Source organism: Lytechinus variegatus, chromosome 6 (assembly GCF_018143015.1).
Source record: "Lytechinus variegatus isolate NC3 chromosome 6, Lvar_3.0, whole genome shotgun sequence".
NCBI classification, from domain to species: Eukaryota; Metazoa; Echinodermata; class Echinoidea; order Temnopleuroida; family Toxopneustidae; genus Lytechinus; species Lytechinus variegatus.
The window spans coordinates 26,888,715-26,908,381 of record NC_054745.1 but is presented as its reverse complement, the minus strand read 5'-3'; the positions used below and the strand labels follow the sequence as shown (position 1 = coordinate 26,908,381).

General features: G+C 39.8%; 1 protein-coding gene across 4 annotated transcripts in view; it reads right to left on the bottom strand.

Annotated features, from left to right (window-relative positions):
• LOC121417289 (vinculin-like) overlaps positions 1-19,667 on the bottom strand; it is a 76,270-nt gene that overhangs the window by 31,129 nt on the left and 25,474 nt on the right. For all 4 annotated transcript variants that reach the window (XM_041610938.1, XM_041610936.1, XM_041610935.1 and 1 more), the window contains exons 3-14: positions 19,150-19,321; positions 17,635-17,780; positions 15,284-15,455; positions 12,870-13,094; positions 11,561-11,706; positions 7,708-7,900; positions 7,342-7,487; positions 6,628-6,790; positions 4,957-5,174; positions 4,411-4,522; positions 2,676-2,873; positions 1,573-1,664 (exon numbers count right to left, since the gene is read on the bottom strand). In XM_041610938.1, the coding sequence (XP_041466872.1) occupies positions 1,573-1,664; positions 2,676-2,873; positions 4,411-4,522; positions 4,957-5,174; positions 6,628-6,790; positions 7,342-7,487; positions 7,708-7,900; positions 11,561-11,706; positions 12,870-13,094; positions 15,284-15,455; positions 17,635-17,780; positions 19,150-19,321 (1,983 nt within the window). The remainder of the gene's footprint in view (positions 1-1,572; positions 1,665-2,675; positions 2,874-4,410; positions 4,523-4,956; positions 5,175-6,627; positions 6,791-7,341; positions 7,488-7,707; positions 7,901-11,560; positions 11,707-12,869; positions 13,095-15,283; positions 15,456-17,634; positions 17,781-19,149; positions 19,322-19,667) is intronic.

Sequence of the window (19,667 nt, the reverse complement as noted above, 5' to 3'; positions counted from 1 at the left end):
TGATACATAAATATTGATGAAATTGAATCATGAACATATATTTAAAAACATAACTCTCCAAGTTTATTGCAAATAAATCCTAAAGAATATATGACAAATAAAATAACATTCATATAAATTACTTATGAAATAAAGATGTCAGTAATAATGTAGCATCCACAACAAAAGGTGAATATTGTCAATCAGGAAGTAGAAAAAAAAACATTCAACATAAAATATTCTCTCAATAAAATACAACCATAAACAAAAATAATACAAAATAATTCATAACAAAATGCGATTCCTTTTTCGCATGAATGAAGTTTCTTCCGGAAATATATTATACAAGTCATATAACAAATAACAGATTCACATACTCTACAATTTTCTGCCATATTGAACAATAAATTCACTTAAAATTTTTAATGACAAAATTTTCTTTCACAAAACAATACAGGTGTAAGAAAAAAAGATGAGAGTAGAATAAAATAATGAACCATGTAACATCTGCATACAAAATAACAGAATATCATGTCTGCAATTAACAATTATGAAGCATTTTCTTTTGCCATTATTGTAGAATAAATCAAAAGATGTTATCAAAGAGCACTCTCATAAATGCTTTTACATTATGGGAGGGGCCTAAAAAAATATATCTTTGCCTGTACTTGCCATAAATATTGTCCCATTTACACAACTCATGACATATATTCAGTTGCGCTCAACAGTAAGTGAACCCCGCCACAAAAGGCACATCTTTATGCAGAGAGTTAAATGTAAACAACGAAATTACAATGTGCATTTTCATTGACATAATCAGGGCCCGCGGAACGGTTTTCAGTTAGGGGGGGGGGACTGACCATGCAAAAAATCACAATCACATGGTCATTTATACGTTTTTGTACACGGTTTCGGAAAAAAAAGTGGTGGGGCTTCAAGCACCCCCCCTTCCCCGGCCCCTGTTAATAGTACTGTAATTGATTTGAGAAAGTGTGCAATATCCACTTCCCGTTCACACAAAAATTATGGCCAAATTTAACTGATTCCAAATAAAATGGTTCAACAAAGAAAGTTGATTTACCCCAAAAACAACAACTATTCCGGATGGGCGTTTCATAATGCTGTTTGTAAGTTACGAGTGACTTCACATAAGACTGGTTATCCTTTCTTGTAGTATTATGCGCACCATATTTTCATTGGTGTGGATTTGGCTCCTGAGAAAGGATCACCAGTCGTTCGTAAAGTAGATCTTAACCTACTAACATCTTAAAGAAACACCGGTAAATGGGACAATATAAATGACAAGAGAGGGCACCAGTGGGCTGTTTCATAAAGCTGTCTGCAAGTTAAGAGCGACTTTAAGAACGACTGGTGAACCCTTCTTACGCGCTAAACCATCGCCAATTTAATATACCATTTACCCAAGAAAGGATCCCCAGTCGTTCTTAAAGTAGCTCTTATCTTACCAACAGCATTTTGAAACACCCATCTGTAATAAAGGCAAATATATGCACATTGCCTACATGATACATGTAGGTTTATATCATGGTTTATATAATTGTTTACATAATGGTTAATATAATGATATATCACCTGTTTATTTGCTGAATACCAATGGTCTTGTCCATTCCGGTCATTGGGGTTTTGGGAAACTGTCTTAGCTGCTATCACAGAAGCTGGTATATCTAATATTGGATTAAAGCATAATCATGACGATTAATTAATAATAACCATAATAAAAATAATAACAATATACAAGAGTCCCAAGCTCTTATTGCTAAACATATTGCATTCATTTGGCATTGGCCAGTAATTAAGAAATTTGTTAATTAATGATCTATTCAAAATTGGCAACACAAAGGAAACTTTAGAACAAAAAAACAATTCCCAAAGCCTTTCACATATGTTCAGGGTGATTCCATGCTAGAAAAATCAGCCAGTTTCACAACACTTTTCAACCTGCTTTCTGAACAAATCAGGAACTTGTGCTTTGTGGTTAAACTACGGGGTAGTCACGTAAAAATATGACAACCAACAAAAATAAGGTGTCCATGGGTGAATTAGAGGAGAAAATGTTGCATGTCGAATTGGACATTACTGAGTGCCAGACGACACACAACATTTTTCACCTTAATTTTTTTGTTGGTTATCGGTTTTTCACATGACTTCATCCCTGACAAAAAAGAAAATTTTATCGCTCAAGCATTCAGCTACAGGAAAGGAAATCGTTGTCGAAATGTCCCCTATGACACGCATGGAATCGCCCTTTAGCTTCTTATGAGATTCTTCACATCACTATAATTTATTCAATTTATTTCTGATACAGAAATGACAGCTAACAAGGGTCGTGTGGTCCAGTGGTTAGAGCATTGGACTCATAATCGCAAGGTTATGAGTTCGAATCCCAACTCTGCCATTGTCTCCACTTTGATAAAAAGGCCCGAGAGTGAAATCTGTCGTCTATAACATCAGCCACTATGACTGATTAACCTTGACGTAAAATGTTTCATAGGTAATTGGTTATATACCACCTTGGCGTTTACCAGCAAAATGCTGTCCTGCCGAGTTCCTACGGGAGTAACCACAAACAGAAACAGAAAAATACTAAGGCTACCAATATGAAGAACAACAACAGCTCAATAAACTATAATCTGCCCAACCCTTTGGACTCTAAACCTTGACATAGGACCTCTGACCTGCTGAAAGCTGATTGGCTGCCTGGCTGACATCATGGACGAACTTGGGGTCCTCTGAATTGGCGGCTTCTTTGGAGGCGACCACGGCGACCCGCTGGGCACGCCTAGCGATGTTGGATGCCTTCTCCGCGATGACAGGGGCGTTGTTCTGCTTGATGGCCCTATCTACATCTTCACTCTCGGCCTTGATCGCTTCCTCTGTGAGGGATTGGAAAAAGGTGTAGAAATATTCAGAACGGTGACACAACATTTGCTCCAGCGAAAATTGCTCAGGGCTTTATTTTGTCATAAGGTATAGGGTTAGGATTAAGGTTGCAATATGGTTTTATGTTAGGTTTAAAGGGATGGTCCAGACTGGAAATATTTATATCTCAATAAATTATGTAAAATTCACAATGAAAAATGCTGAAAATTCTATCAATATTTGATTTTTAATTTGAATATTTGCATTATTCTGGTGAAACAGTTCTAGGAATGTCGTTATGAATATTCATTAGGTGGACTGACGATGTCTTATCCCCACATGTTCTTTTGTATTTTATTATGTGAAATTAGGTTTATTCAAATTTGTTTCTACCAAGAACTAGAACAATTGGATTAACAAATGATTAAGAGCATTAGTTATTATTGCCACAAATGGTTTGTTGCCTGTCGGGCACATCTGTACACAGTGGAAAATCAGCGTTCCGTATTAATCAAGATAAATGTAAGTTCTTATTAAAACAATTTATATGAGGCACAGACCGATACTGATCAAAGTACAGATAAGGAAATCTTGATTGTATGGTTCAAGGAGACTAGGGACATTCAGATGTAAGTCTGAATGATACCTGTTGGGCACATTTATAGGTGGTAGAAAATCGGAAGTCCATTTAGACAAGTTCTCATTAAGAAATTGACATGTGGCACGATCAATCTTCAAGGGATCAGAAAATAATGATCAAAGTAGAGAAAAAGAATCTTGTTGCATGGTTCTAGAAGACTGGCCTTTCAAGTGTAAGTATTTCTTGTCAGGCACCTCTATAGTTGGTGGACAATCAGTGGTCCAATAAAGATAAAGACAATTTCTTATTCAAAAATTCATATGAGGCAAAGACAGACAACAATAGTTCAGAAAATATTGATCAAAGTACAGATAAGGAAATCTTGTTGGCATGGTTCAAGAAGATTGAAATTGAAAAGCTTCATTTTGTACATAATGCCCCATCATGTTAATGGATACATATACATGTACTATAATGTATTTATGTACAGTTTGATATTTTAAACCCTGGGCAATTTAAAGAATGAATAATAGTATAAATACAAATGGAAAGTATGATATTTGAGGATATCAATTTATAATTTTGTATTTGAAAACAGAATTTATCCCTTTTTGTGAAAAAATGAAAATTCCCAAAAATTCCCAAAATTCCCGGCAGCTGAAAATTCCCGCAACTTTCAATGGAACGTTTCCAAAATTTCAGGAAATTTTCCAGCCCTTTGCAACTCTACTTGCAACTCTACTACCTATTCACAAACAAACCTGTGTATCATTTATTTTATAGAATGGTGGAATTTTGGGGCCAAAAATCAATCCTTTTACAACCATACATAAGTAATTACGGACACTCGGCTAGCCATGTATCCGGTAAATTTACCATGCACAAGTAATAACCTGATGCATGGCTGGCCATGCGTCGGTAATTACTTATGCATGACACCCATTCCATAATGTCCTTTTTTTCTCTCTCACCGGATGCTTTGACGAATTCCACAGTATCAACAGCCTGATCTACCAAGTCGGTCAGAGCCTCGACTTTTCCCACATATTCCTTCTTCAACTCATCAAAGTGGGCAACTGCATTCTATGAGTAATAACAAAATGAAAATGAAAATGAAATTCCACATATTATTGTTCAAAATAGACATGAAATGAAATACTCCAAAAATTTGCTTCATCCAAGTAATCATGGTTAGTAATTATTGAGCTTTTCAATGTTTCCAATTTGTACCATGCATATGTAAAATCTACAGAATTCTGCTTTGGCGCTAATGATGTTTGAGGGTTTTTAACAACAACAAAAATATCTATCTATATATATATATAACTGTCTGGAAATAACTAAAATAATTAACTTCATCTTTAAATTATGATGAAAGAGTAGAGTAAGAATATTAAGCATAAACAGTAAACAAAAGGTTGAAATTCTTGTCTTTCCATAATTCTAGCAAAGGATCAGACAATGGTCAGAGTTAAACTGGACAACATAATACAGATCCAATGAGTTAAAAAGCCTACCGGTTCATCCGGGTTGAGCAGAAGAACCTTCCCAGCGGCCACCACCTGCGGGGCAAGATCCTTCACTTCCTGTGCTTTGGTGTTGAGTTCTACAACCAGCGGCCTGTCGTTGCTGGCCCCTGCCTCAGCCACGAGCTTGGCAGTGTCCGACAACTTGTTGGCATGCCTCAAGAAGATTGTTGCCTTTGAGGTGTAGGTCTGTTGCCTGTCAGGCACATCTATACATGGTAGAAAATCAGTGCTCTATATTAATCAAGATAAATGTAAGTTCTTATAAAAACAATTTATTTGAGGCACAGACAGACTGGTTCAGGAAATATTGATCATAGTACAGATAAGAAAATCTTGATTGCATGATTCAAGGAGACTAGGAGGCCGTTCTTATTACGCTTTCTAAAACTAGTTTACTGGAAACTGATTCAGGAAACCAGTTTGAAAGATCGCTTTGCTCTTGTTTCCACGTGACCACACGAAAGTGGTTTTCTAAATCACTTCACGTAAAGCGATCCTGTTGCTATGGAAACGCTCTCAGTGGGGTGACACGTTTTCCCGCGAAATTCAAAACCGCAGCATAGGCACGCTCAAAACGTGCGAAGAATGGTTGTGTCCTCACGCTAAAACAAGGCAAAGCGATCTTGAAAACTACATCGCGAGGTGGTTTTCAAAACTGGTTTGCAAGATCTCTTCAAAGACCGCTTTGACCGTTCTCACTATGCATTAAACTAGTTTCCACTAAACCAGTTTCCGGTAAACTAGTTTTAGGAACATAGTGAGAACAGCCTCTACGGCTTTTAGGTGTAAGTCGGAATGATACCTGTTGGGCACATTGATACGTGGTAGAAAATCAGAAGTCAATTAATACAAGTTCTCATTAAGAAATTGACATGTGGCACGATCAGTCTTCAAGGGATCAGAAAATAATGATCAAATTAGACAAGAGGAATCTTGTTGCATGGTTCAGGAAGACTGTGGCCTTTCAAGTGTAAGTCTGTTGCCTGTCAGGCACATCTATATCTGGTGGACAATCAGTGGAGCAATAAAGATAAAGACAATTTCTTATTTAGAAAATCATATGAGGCATGGCCAGACTCAATGGTTCGGAAAATATTGATCAAAGTACAGATAAGGAAATCTTGTTGACATGGTTCAAGAAGATAGTGGCCTTTGAGGTGTAGGTCTGTTGCCTGCTGGGCACATCTATACATTGGTATAAAATCAGTGTTTCATTTCATTAAAGATAAATACAAAGATGATTTTTTTATTAAGACATTGGTGGCACTGGCAAGTCTACAAGGGATCAGAAAATAATGATCAAAATACAGATAATGAAATCTTGTTGGCATGGTTTAAGAAGATATTGCCTTTGAGGTGTACATTGTAGGACTATTGCCTACCGGAGACATCTTTCTATATGTGGTGGAAAATCAGTAGTCCTCATTAAAGAGAAAGATAAGATCTTTTGTTACAAAAATGACGAGTGCCACGATCAGCCTACAGGGTTCAGAAAATGTTGGGACACCAACGTATGGCTGTAAGTACTGGTGGAGGGTTTCTACAGCTGGTGACTTAATGAGGTGGCAACTTTGTACTCATAAAGTCTGATAAAAAAAAATGACATGTGGTTCAAGCTTTTCAATGCTATAGGAAAAGAGAAAAAATATTTTTTCTTACTAATAGGAGCCTTAGCTGCTCTTTCTAACTCCTTGAGTGGTGTTGTGGTGTCCATGAAAACATCGGCCACCTCCCTCACTAATGCATTCTCTATGGCTTTCTGCAGAACGGGAAGTTTCTCAGCAAGTCTTCTTGCAGCCTCCAAGCATGCTGGGGAATTCCCCTGAAGCAAAAATGAAATACACAAGGAACTGCATCATGTACTCATCTAATGCTTGTGTAAACCTCGAAATTAAAGCCTTTTTTTCCTTATTCTATGAATGCCTCACCAAATTATTTTAAAATTCAATTAAGTTAATCGGTCAGTTATTGTTGATCAATTTTGACAAGTTTTATATCACTTTGAAGCTTAGGATGTGTTGTTCGAGCTGTATGAAATTCTCAATATAAAATATTAAGTGACATTATGTTGGTTTGGGGTTTGATATTCAGATATGTATATTCATCATTAATCTACCACAGTTTTTTTTAGGAAATTACCTGTACAAAATTGTGCCATATTGATGATTGAGACTGATGAAAAAAGGCTAAAGAGCTACTCTAGAATGAAAGCAATATCATCTAAACAGAAGAAGAAAAACTAAACAAACAAAATGCTGAATATTTTACCACAATATATTGTTACACTTTAGAATTCAATAACTTCGCTATTTCTTTTCTCTTTTTATTTAGATATAACTATTTTCAGGTCGGATTACCCTTTTAATAACTCACCTGTCCCCGGTTTACAAGATCCGTTATTTGTTGAGAGAGGCCTTCGACTTCATCACAGAGCCTCAGGAGTTCTGATCGTTCCGGGCCTGTCAGGTTCTGAGCCACCTTCCTTCCCTGGGCAACGATACCAGCAATGGCTTTGCGTCCTAAATAAAAAGGGCAAATAATAGAGTAGTACATGTGACTCTGCCAAACAGTTGATAGGAGATAAAAGTGACTAATCCACTAATTTGATGCATACATCTGCCATAGAACTTTCATACACTTATCTGCATATCCCACTTTACATGATACTTTCATTATATACAAAGCTTTATAAACTCAAGGTGGATCTCCCCTCCTAGGAAGTGGATCGGTCCAACTCACCCACTCCTTTGTCGTCTTGGGCAGGGTTCCTAAGCCACTTCTGGGCCTGCTCCACTTTACCCGCAAGGGTGTAAGCAGTCCTTGTCACCCCACTCCTAATGGCTTCCTTGACCGAACCATCCACCATCCGATGAAGGTTCTCCAGTCTCTCCCCGATCTGCTTCGAAAGCTGCAGAGCACGAGGGGAATTACCCTGTAAAAGAAATCATGATAAACAATCCCTTAGTTTAGACTTGAGCACCACTTTGCAATGAATTAAGGTTTCCATTTCTCTCTACATGACCTGGTGGGTGTTTCATAAAGCTGTTCGGAAGTTAAGAGTTACTTTAACAACGACTGGTGATCCCTTCTTGCAGTAAGTGGTATATTGAATTGGTGATGGTTTAGCGCGAAAGAAAGAATCATCACTCGTTCTTAAAGTCGTTCTTAACTTACGGACTGCTTTATAAAAAGGGCCCCCTGCATTACATTTGTATTATGCCACAAAATGTTCTTAGCAATGAGAAAATCTTTCAGAAACAAGGCAAACCACATAACTACTAATGAACATGTGCTCAACGTAAAGAAGTCTCCAGTGTAAAGGGAATAGGTAGTGTTCGAATGAGGATGAGATGACAGTGAGAGTGAAAGCGATGGTGAGGTTCATGGTGAAGGGGATGCAGACCTGCCAACTTCTGGGAATGAAGAAGTGTATTCTGTGATTAAAAGTGTATTTTTCCCAAAAAGAATGTATTTCATAATAAAGTGCGTGGCGTGAGGTTGGAAGATAGACTGGGGGTGATTGAGAGAGTGGTTGTGATAGTGAAATTGAGATAAGAAGAGTGGGTGAGCGTTAAAGTGACACTGAGATTAGAAGAGTGGATGAGGGAGTGGGTGGGTGTGAGTGATATTGAGAGTAGAAGAGTGGGTGAGCGTGATAGTGACATTGAGATTAGAAGAGTGGGTGAGCGTGATAGTGACATTGAGATTAGAAGAGTGGGTGAGGGAGTGGGTGAGCGTGATAGTGATATTGAGATTAGAAGAGTGGGTGAGGGAGTGGGTGAGCGTTATAGTGACATTGAGATTAGAAGAGTGGGTGAGCATGTAGTGATATTGAGAAAAGAGTGGATGGGTGTGATAGTGATATTGAGAGCAGAAGAGTGGGTGAGGGAGTGGGTGAGTGTGATAGTAACAGTAAGGGTGGAGGGAGAGGGTGGCGTAATGGAGGAGGGTGTGGGTGAGGGAGTGGGTGACAGTGACATTGAGAGTAGGAGAGAGGGTGAGGGAGAGAGGGTGTGATAGTGACAGTGAGAGTAAAAGAGAGGGTGGGTGAGGGAGAGTGGGTGAGATAGTGACATTGAGAGTAGGAGAGAGGGTGGGTAAGGGAGAGTGGGTGTGATAGTGACATTTATTGAAATAAGAGTGTGGGTGAGGCTCAGGGAGATGGTGAGGGCGATAGTGACAGTGATATGAGAGTGGGTGGGGGAGAAAGTAAGTGCGATGGTGCGATTGAGAGTAGGAGTGTGTGGGGGGCTGAAAGAGAAAGAGTGAGTGTGATGGTTAGGGTAAGAGACAGGGTGTGGTGAGGGAGAGGATGGGGTGATAGTGATATTGAGGGTAGAAGAGTGGGTGAGGGAGTGGGTTGGTGTGAAAGTAACAGTGAGGGTGGGATAGAGGCTGGGGTGATTGAGAGAGTGGGTGTGATAGTGATATTGAGGGTAGAAGAGTGGGTGAGGGAGTGGGTTGGTGTGAAAGTAACAGTGAGGGTGGGATAGAGGCTAGGGTGAGGGTGGGATAGAGGTTGGGGTGATTGAGAGAGTGGGTGTGATAGTGATATTGAGGGTAGAAGAGTGGGTGAGGGAGTGGGTTGGTGTGAAAGTAACAGTGAGGGTGCGATAGAGACTGGGGTGAGGGAGAGAGTGAGTGTGATAGTGATATTGAGGGTAGAAGAGAGGGTGAGGGAGTGGGTTGGTGTGAAAGTAACAGTGAGGGTGGGATAGAGGCTGGGGTGAGGGAGAGAGTGGGTGTGATAGTGATATTGAGGGTAGAAGAGAGGGAGTGGGTTGGTGTGAAAGTAACAGTGAGGGTGGGATAGAGGCTAGGGTGAGGGAGAGAGTGGGTGTGATAGTGATATTGAGGGTAGAAGAGAGGGTGAGGGAATGGGTTGGTGTGAAAGTAACAGTGAGGGTGGGATAGAGGCTGGGGTGAGGGAGAGAGTGGGTGTGATAGTGATATTGAGGGTAGAAGAGTGGGTGAGGGAGTGGGTTGGTGTGAAAGTAACAGTGAGGGTGGGATAGAGGCTGGGGTGAGGGAGAGAGTGGGTGTGATAGTGATATTGAGGGTAGAAGAGTGGGTGAGGGAGTGGGTGGGTGTGAAAGTAACAGTGAGGGTGGGATAGAGGCTAGGGTGAGGGTGGGATAGAGGCTGGGGTGAGGGAGAGAGTGGGTGTGATAGTGATATTGAGGGTAGAAGAGAGGGTGAGGGAGTGGGTTGGTGTGATAGTAACAGTGAGGGTGGGATAGAGGCTGGGGTGATTGAGAGAGTGGGTGTGATAGTGATATTGAGGGTGAAGAGAGGGTGAGGGAGTGGGTTGGTGTGAAAATTACAGTGAGGGTGGGAGAGAGGCTGGGGTGAGGAAGAGAGTGGGTGTGATAGTGATATTGAGGGTGAAGAGAGGGTGAGGGAGTGGGTTGGTGTGAAAGTAACAGTGAGGGTGGGATAGAGGCTGGGGTGAGGGAGAGAGTGGGTGTGATAGTGATATTGAGGGTAGAAGAGTGGGTGAGGGAGTGGGTTGGTGTGATAGTAACAGTGAGGGTGGGATAGAGGCTGGAGTGATTGAGAGAGTGGGTGTGATAGTGATATTGAGGGTGAAGAGAGGGTGAGGGAGTGGGTTGGTGTAAAAGTAACAGTGAGGGTGGGATAGAGGCTGGGGTGAGAGAGAGAGAGTGGGTGTGATAGTGATATTGAGGGTAGAAGAGAGGGTGAGGGAGTGGGTTGGTGTGAAAGTAACAGTGAGGGTGGGATAGAGGCTGAGGTGAGGGAGAGAGTGGGTGTGATAGTGATATTGAGGGTAGAAGAGTGGGTGAGGGAGTGGGTGGGTGTGAAAGTAACAGTGAGGGTGGGATAGAGGCTGGGGTGAGGGAGAGAGTGGGTGTGATAGTGATATTGAGGGTAGAAGAGTGGGTGAGGGAGTGGGTGGGTGTGAAAGTAACAGTGAGGGCGGGATAGAGGCTAGGGTGAGGGTGGGATAGAGGCTGGGGTGATTGAGAGAGTGGGTGTGATAGTGATATTGAGGGTAGAAGAGTGGGTGAGGGAGTGGGTTGGTGTGAAAGTAACAGTGAGGGTGGGATAGAGGCTGGGGTGAGGGAGAGTGGGTGTGATAGTGATATTGAGGGTAGAAGAGTGGGTGAGGGAGTGGGTTGGTGTGAAAGTAACAGTGAGGGTGGGATAGAGGCTGAGGTGAGGGTGAGAGTGGGTGTGATAGTGATATTGAGGGTAGAAGAGTGGGTGAGGGAGTGGGTTGGTGTGAAAGTAACAGTTAGGGTGTGATTTTTCACATGAAATAATTAGGCTAATTTATGCTTAAAACAAAGGATTAGTCTACTTAACTAAAAGAAGTGCTTTAATATTCATTCATCCCTTCTCTTGGTAAAAAAAAGTATGTTACGAAATGAGCAAGCAATTCTGTGCCTTCCTTTGAAGATTAGGCAAATAACAACACTTCAATAAGACCTCAGGGGACAGTTTCAAAAATTTGGAATACAGTTAAAAGCTACTGAAATACTTCAATCTTACTGGCTGATGGTAAATTTGTTATAGAAATTGTGCATTTTTTACTACAACAAGTCTGGATAAAAGGGGACGCTGAACTTACTTGTCCCTTGGCCCTCAAGTCACAAAGTTCATTCATCATTGCCTCAATTTCATTTATTGCTGCAAGGAGACGTTCCCTTTGGGGTCCCTCAAGGCGGTCTGCTACCCTCCTGGCATCCCTCAGGATATCTCGCACTGCTTTCTCACCTGAATTGCATGAGAATTTAACAATCACTTTAGGTATTAATCAACACCAACCAGTGAACATGATACCTGGGCCCACCTTACGAAAGTTATGAATGATCCAATCAACCTAAACTAAACCCCTCAAAAAAAGTTCTGCAACTCAAGTTTGAGTGCTAATAAATTTCTTAGTGTGCCATCATCCTATGTAAAAGTGGTAGCATTGAAAAGTATGATTATTCCTCTTTACGATCATGTGTCATTTGTAATGCTAGTGTTATCATGAAATACACAGACATAAAAATTATGCAGCAATGTAAAAAATGAAATGTTGCAAAATTCGTTGCCATGTCATGTTGAGTTCTGCAGCTCAAACTGCAAGTTTTGAGTGCTAATAAATTTCTGAATATGCCATCATCATGTGTAAAAGTGATATCTTTAGAAAGCATGATTATTCCTCTTTACAATCATGTGTGATTTGTAATGCTTGTGTTATCATGAAATACACAGACATGATAATACGCAGCAATGTTAGAAATGAAATATGCGTCGTTTCCAATAGCGAATTTCCAATTGTTTCGAGGATGGACTGAGTGCATTCACTGTCACCTGCATGGTGAAAATTCTATAGAAATGGAGGCTCTTGGTAGAAATCAATGCATTTTGCAACATTTCACTTCTGACTTTTCTCAATGTTCAGGGTGATTGCATATTCCATGATTACATAATCACAGCAAATGGCATGTCATTGTAAAGAAGAATAATTCAGCTTTCCAATGATACCACTTTCATCCTTTATACTGTATTAACCAATAAAATATCATTCCCTAAAACTGAGTTGCAAAACTTTTTTTGCGGGGTTTATATGGAAGTCAAATACTCCGATAATTGTTTTCTCCACAAAATTTACGGAATGTCCTATGTAAGCAAAGAAAAGCACACAAAATTTTCATCAAGATGAATGCATAAACTCACCTAAACCACCAGCTTCAGCGTTGGGATTGGCCAACCAAGTTTGAGCCATGGTCATTAGGTTGGTGATATTCAACTAGAAATGAATGCCATTAGACAAGTAACCTAAGCCACAAGGTTCTGCATTAGGGGTGCCTTACCTAGTCTGAGCAAGGCCATGATATGAATCAGTGTCCTGCATTCAAGATGGCATCAAGATGATTGCATTCACTCACCTAAGCCACCAGGTTCACCATTGGGATTGGCCAACCAAGTTTGAGCCATGGTCATCTGGTTGGTGATATTCAACAAGGATTTCTTCATGATTGCAAGATCATCCAGGGACAGTTCATCGTCATCAGCAGAGGTGAGCTGAAGGATGCGGATGATCTCGTTCACATCGTGGGACATGCATCCAATGATGTAGTTGCGGTTCTGCTGAGCCTCATCCCGTCCTGCTCCTAATTATGATTAAAAAATGTGCAGTGCTAAAACACTCTACACAGAGGGCTATATTGCACCTGGGGTCCGTTTCATAAAACTGTTCATAATTTAAGAGCGACTTTAAGAACAACTGGTGATCCTTTCTTATGGAAAATGACCATTGGCGATAGTTAAGCGCATAAGAAAGGTTCACCAGTCGTTCTTTAAGTTGCTCGTATCTTACGAACAGCTTTATGAAACTGCCCCCTGGAACAAGAACAAAGCAGTGCAATATTGTGAGCAACTCTTTGTCCAGTAAAATGAGATAAGTTTCATCATTGATGTTTGATGAGTTGTTTCTTGGAACTGGTAATGTCTTTGATCATAATTTCCAATATCGGAATAAGTAGGATTGAACATTCATAGAAGGGCAATGAGAGAAAATCAAGCCGACCTGACTGTTTTGTTATGTGCAATGAGTTGTATTTAAATGGCAATGCGCAAACGATATCTATTGCATAATCTCATTAATGACTAAACAGAAGGGACATCATCCAAGCTTTATTGCAATAATGTAAGGATGTGTTTTATATCACACAAAACTTTTTTTTCCTTTTTCAAGATTTTTTTATTTCTCAACTCATTCCACACATAAGTATCACATGAAAAGATACATTGTAATTGAAAAATAGCATACATGTACATTTCAAACAAATTCAAATAAATGATTCATTAATATACAGGATATTCAGTTTTTTATGCACATTCATCAAATTACGTATAACCCTAAAGGACTGGGGGGCATGATGCCCCCCCCCCCCTTGACGCTTCACACGATATTTCCGAAACGCAAAAAGACAGTGCTGCAAAAATTTTATAACTTTTTTATGTTAGGTCTTTCGCAACTTTCGAGACCAAATTTGCAACATACGAGTATAGCATCGTGACATCACATGACTTTTTACAAGACAATGTAATGACAAATGGCTCATTTTTTATACAAAGTCTATGGGAGATGAAATTCATAAAAGGATGATTATTTTTCGTTCTAATTAGTCTGCTTTAACAATATAGGGTTTAATTTAGTTGTTAAATGGTCTGTAATAATTTCCATTGAAAAAACATTGAAAAACAAAAGATTAGAAAACAAAGAAGCACGTAAGAAATTCTAAAAACAAAGAAAGAATGCTTTCGCATTTTTCCTTTGGGGAAACCTTTAAATCTGTTAGGGTTAAAGCAATAATTCTCTCGGTTGTTTTGATTTTTTCCAAACCAAGTATAAAATGAGCAAAAGTGAATTTACATGAATAAATGAAATATTTTGCAAAAACACAATGGCCCGAATTCACAAAGGTGGTTTTGAAAGCCCACAACTGCATCCATGGTTTATGCAGATTTCCTGTATTGTATAAATTATGCTTAATTTCGCGCGTATCGGGAGCATGAATACAATATGTCCAATGCTGATGCGCGCTTTTGTCACAGTGCGCCAAATTGACGCTTGTTACCATAGTAAGATACGCTATTTTATTCATGAGTCCACTGTTTGAATAGTGGACTCATTATTCAAACAGTGGACTCATGAATAAAATTGCATGGATAAGCACGGCAACAGGCGTCAATTTGACGAACTGTGACAAAAACGTGCATCTGCATTGGACAAATTTTAATATACGCTGTAAAATAAGCGTAATTAATACAGGAAATCTGCATTAACCATGGACTCAACCGTGGGTTTTCAAAACCACCTTTGGGAATTCGGGCCATAAAGTTCCGCATGAGACTTATACCTAAGTAATGATTACATCTTTGTGAAACACCCCATTAATATTTGAATCTGGAAGCTAGGCTTGCTTGACTAGTGCCCTCAGTGGCGGACCGTGACCCGAGGAGACAAAGCATTGGAGGGGCACAGCAATGATCACAAACAATACAGTGCCACTCCGATGCTTTGTCTCCTCCGGGTCATGGTCTGCCACTGAGTGCCCTAGCATTGAGTTTGCTGGGCTCCAGATGATCTTGCTTTACTCCGTGTGAGTGAAGTCACAAGGAATGAAAGAGCGATTCAGGTATTTAGTCAAAAGTCTGTCCGTGTCTTTTTAGCAGGAAACCTACCCCAAAGGCACTTTGAGGAAGCATGAGAACTGGGAATGAAAGGCCGCTTGTGGGACTCCCACATGTAAGATACGGCTATTTTGGCAAGGTGCCTTAGCTGTAAAACCCATACCTCCTTTCTTGAGTACAGTGACAAAGATCTTCATAGAGGACACCAGGACCGGTGTGGTCCTCTTGAGGTTCTCGGTGTGGTTGATCAGTCCATTGGCATGGGCAGTATGGGTCAGTTCCTTGCTTCTTGAGGTAACTTTGTTGGCCATGTTGGCCATCCCGGGAGACAAGTTCTGTTTAAGAAACCAGAAAACAACTTGATAACGACCAGAAAAGTGTACATCCCTTCCAGGGATGATGAATAATAATGACATTAATATATTCCGGAAATTTTAAACTATTTTGGTCATGTATATTTTTCTATTCTTCTGATACACTGCATTTTTATCTTTTATGTGTGTACTTAAAAGCAATTGGATGCACAAATTCTTTATACATGTAAATGCCTGCATTCACAGACCAATTAAATAATATAAAACAAGAGCATCGCTAGGGCGAGCACATATTACACCCGCCTGTAACATGGACAATGGAGTTATTGGTCACAAGCAAGAAAAGTGAAAGGGGGAGACTTGACCTTTGACCTTTTAACCTAAAAATCAAAAGGCTTCCTGTAATCCATACTAGTATAATACAAACTATGAAAATACTTACCTGATTTTCTTATTTACGAGATAACTCATACATCTACTTGATACCCTCCCACCGACCCTCCGCCTTGCGTAGCAACATGTTTCAACGTATGGGCTTGCGAAAGTTGAGGAAGATGGACGCTAATTGCGCGGTGATCATGGGTAGTAAGCCTGAACGGGAGAGGGCGCGCTCGCGCTTTTTAAATCCTTGGGAGTTCTTTTCGGGTATGGCAGTCCAGAGGGCTGAACTAGCAAATCAAGTAGATGTATGGAGTTATTGAAGTAAATCAAATTATATGAGCCTAGGTAAAGTTAAAGTAAAGGACTAAAGGACTTCAGAAGGGTAAGATGAAGACATGTCACTGTGACCATGACCTTTAACCTTTTGACCTCAAAATCAAAAGGCTTCCTGGGATCCATGCTAGTAATAATAATAATACATCGAAACAACATGTCTAAGCGCTTTACAGATATATTTTTACCCCGCTCATCGGATTCAATCAGTCATTCCCGCACAAAATGTTTGCACATCTATTCCAGTCAGTCGCCGATGAGGCACACACAGTACTGGACAAGCTACAATGACTTTCAAATCCTACCGGATACCCATATAGCACCTGGGTCGAGAGTGGCAAAGTGTGGATAAACGCCTTGCGAAAGGGCACCAGACCGCGGTGGGATTCAAACACATGACCCTCTTTTTACAAGGTGAGAGTCAGAACCACTACACCACGGCTCCTCCACTATCATGTACACATCAAATAATATCAACCTAGATTAAGTTAAACTGAAGTTATTGAATATGGTATCATGAGAAATCTACAGGAAGAAATAATGAAAACTGCAAAGATACAGCAAGAAGCAAAGACTACACTCAAAGACAATCTAGAACGTTCAGCAAGAATTTGACAGGCACATCTTGACTTCAGGGTAAAGAGGGTGACCAGTCAGCAGCTCACGAAAACACGTGACGACAGATTTAAGTTGAATGAATTCACCTAATAATAATAATTGGCTTTTATATAGCGCATTATCAATCCACAACTGCTCAAAGCGCTTCACAATTATAACCCGGTAACTGGATTCATAGCTTTTTAGCAACGTATTAGGCACACACTTGCTAAACCAACCATAATGACAGTTGGTTCCTACCGGTACCCAATTAGCACCTGGTGAGGGTAGCTAAGTGTGGATTGATGCCTTGCAAAAGGATGCTCGGCTAAGCTGGGATTTGAATGCATGACCCTCTGATTACAAGGCGAGTTAAAACCACTACACCAAGGCGCTACAATGTACTTGCTCAGTGGTAAATAACAGATAGGATTTCTACACTCTGAGGATACAGATTCCTTGCAAATAGCTGGCAAGACCTATGAAGACTATTAACACTTTGTCCACTGAATTCGAGGATCTACTTAAGCTCTGTATAGGGACCACCTGGTTCCAGTGGGCAATGGGTTAATAATCATTGAGATGTATCTATCAAAAACATACAAGTCACAAACACAAAAACTGCCTGGTTGGTGATAACTTCTTCCTTGAGTTCATACCTAGGTTAGCCTAACAGATCGTTATTTCTCAAGGTTGCTTTGTAGGCCACTTTGGCAAATTTGACCTTAACTTGAGAAAGGATTTGTTGAAATGAAATGCATTCAAGGTAACAAATTGAACCTACAAATCATGGTGGGTTTTCTCTCTCTCTCTCTCAAGTTCGGTCCAGAATCTTGAAAATGCTAATTCTCCTTTGAATAGATTTAAGTTTGAATATACGGTGACTTACCTTGACAAATGTCACCAGATCTTCCAGACATTCAACCACTTCAGAGACGGCCAGGTATTCCAGGACACCCTTAGCCACCCGGACAATCTTGCGGACCTCAGACTGGTCGAAGCAGAGAAGGAGATCAGAAGTTCCACTCAGAATACCTTACAACGAAACAAGAGGAAAATAATATGCCAACTACCAACATCATGGCTGAATGAACTAAGCCTGAGTCGAATCGATTTTAAAATGAGTGTTCGATCGATGTCTTTGAGCGCCAGTGCAGATTTTGCAAAATCGGTCCATCGAAAAAAAGTAGGTCAAATACATCGACCTACAATTTCGTTTGGTTTACACAATCAGCAAAATAAACAGTAATGTCTAACTTGACTACTACTTACTTGATTTATATTCCCCCCAAAATGAACAATAAAAAACAAAAGAAATAGTGAGTGAGGGTTACCATCGATTCTTTCATTTGCATGTGACTATTGTGTATATAACTATTTTGCGAAAAATAAGCAAAACTTTAAAAATGTCATAACTTTCTTATTATACATTTTTATGAAATTTTCAGGATAATGCTTGTCTGCTTTTTCTCTATTGATTCAAATCAATATTTTTCTGAAATGGTCAGGACAATTAGGGATTTTTTGCTTCAAAGCGTACAATATAATCAAGAACAAAGAGAATGTACTGTCAAACGCCCTTCATGCCCATGACGAGAAGTCAATGTCAAGACTTAGTGAATCAAAAACAGCAGTTTCTTCCTGGACCCCTGAAAAACCACGTATTTGAAATTTTTCATCAGTTCCAAACTTAGGACGAAACTGCTGTTCTGGTTCACCAATTTCTGACAAAGACTTCCCAGCTGTTCATTGTGACTTGACGGTCATTTTCAATAGATTTACTGTGTTCTTGAATGTGTCATGTGTCGTGGAAGCGAAGACTCCCAAACGATAGGATCAATCATCGATCTTGGTAGGATGGGTGCTAGATAGTGTAGAGTGGCCAGAGTGGTAGGCAAAGGGGCATGGTTCTAACTTATACAGAGACATGAAGTGGACAACCTTACTCGATGATTGCCTGTCATGAACTGCCCAGGGCTGAACAAATTTGAATCTCAGGGGTTTATTTGGCATAGATATTTCATGCTTGATTTATATACAACAAAGATAAATAATGAATCTTCAAAAAGCAAAGATAGCAAATAAAAGAAATACATGAATATACATAGCATATGAATAACTACTACTAAATATTAATGAACTTAAGTCAGAGGGAGAGAACCAATCAGAAAGTAAGAACTTAGCAAGAGTTATAATGTATGTGTGAACATGAGCATGAACAAAATAGAAGGATGAAAGGGTGAATCTGGTGTGTTAAAGGAAATGTAAAGAAGGTGATGGAAGATAAAAATGGAATTTTGATGACTAACAGAGAGAGGATGATCAAGAATAATGAAGAAGACATCTACAAATAACATTAACTGTTCTTGAAACCCTATTCACACTACAGCTCAAGAATAGTTACCTCTTGCACCGTCAATCAGTTTTTTCCTGGCCGGTGAGGAGTACGGATCTCGTTTGAGTTCCATGGCCGCTTCAGCCAGCTTGTTGGACGATTCTTCTACACCTGTGAAGGCAGGAGGCATCTCTTGTTTCAAGATCTTGTCGTCTGTGCTGTTGGCAGTGTCCTTCCCAACCTATACAGGGTGTCCAAGAAAAAGGGATATCCATGTCATAATATTGTCACAAAATCATCAAATACATTTCAATTCATATCTGTAACTAATACATGTAGCAAGTCAACTTTACAAGTATAGGCATTGTATAGAAAAATTACAAGAGATTCTGTAATTCAGCTTTATCAATGATATTTAAAATGGCGTTACCAAACTATACAGGGTGTCAAAAAAGGAAACATAGAAATTATCAATTATGTTTTGCTTCCAGTTTGATACCAATAGGAATAATTGATCTTTAATGCACGCACGAGAAATTACAGACATTGTAGACAGGGCCCATCAGAAATGTTTTGTGAAGAATATT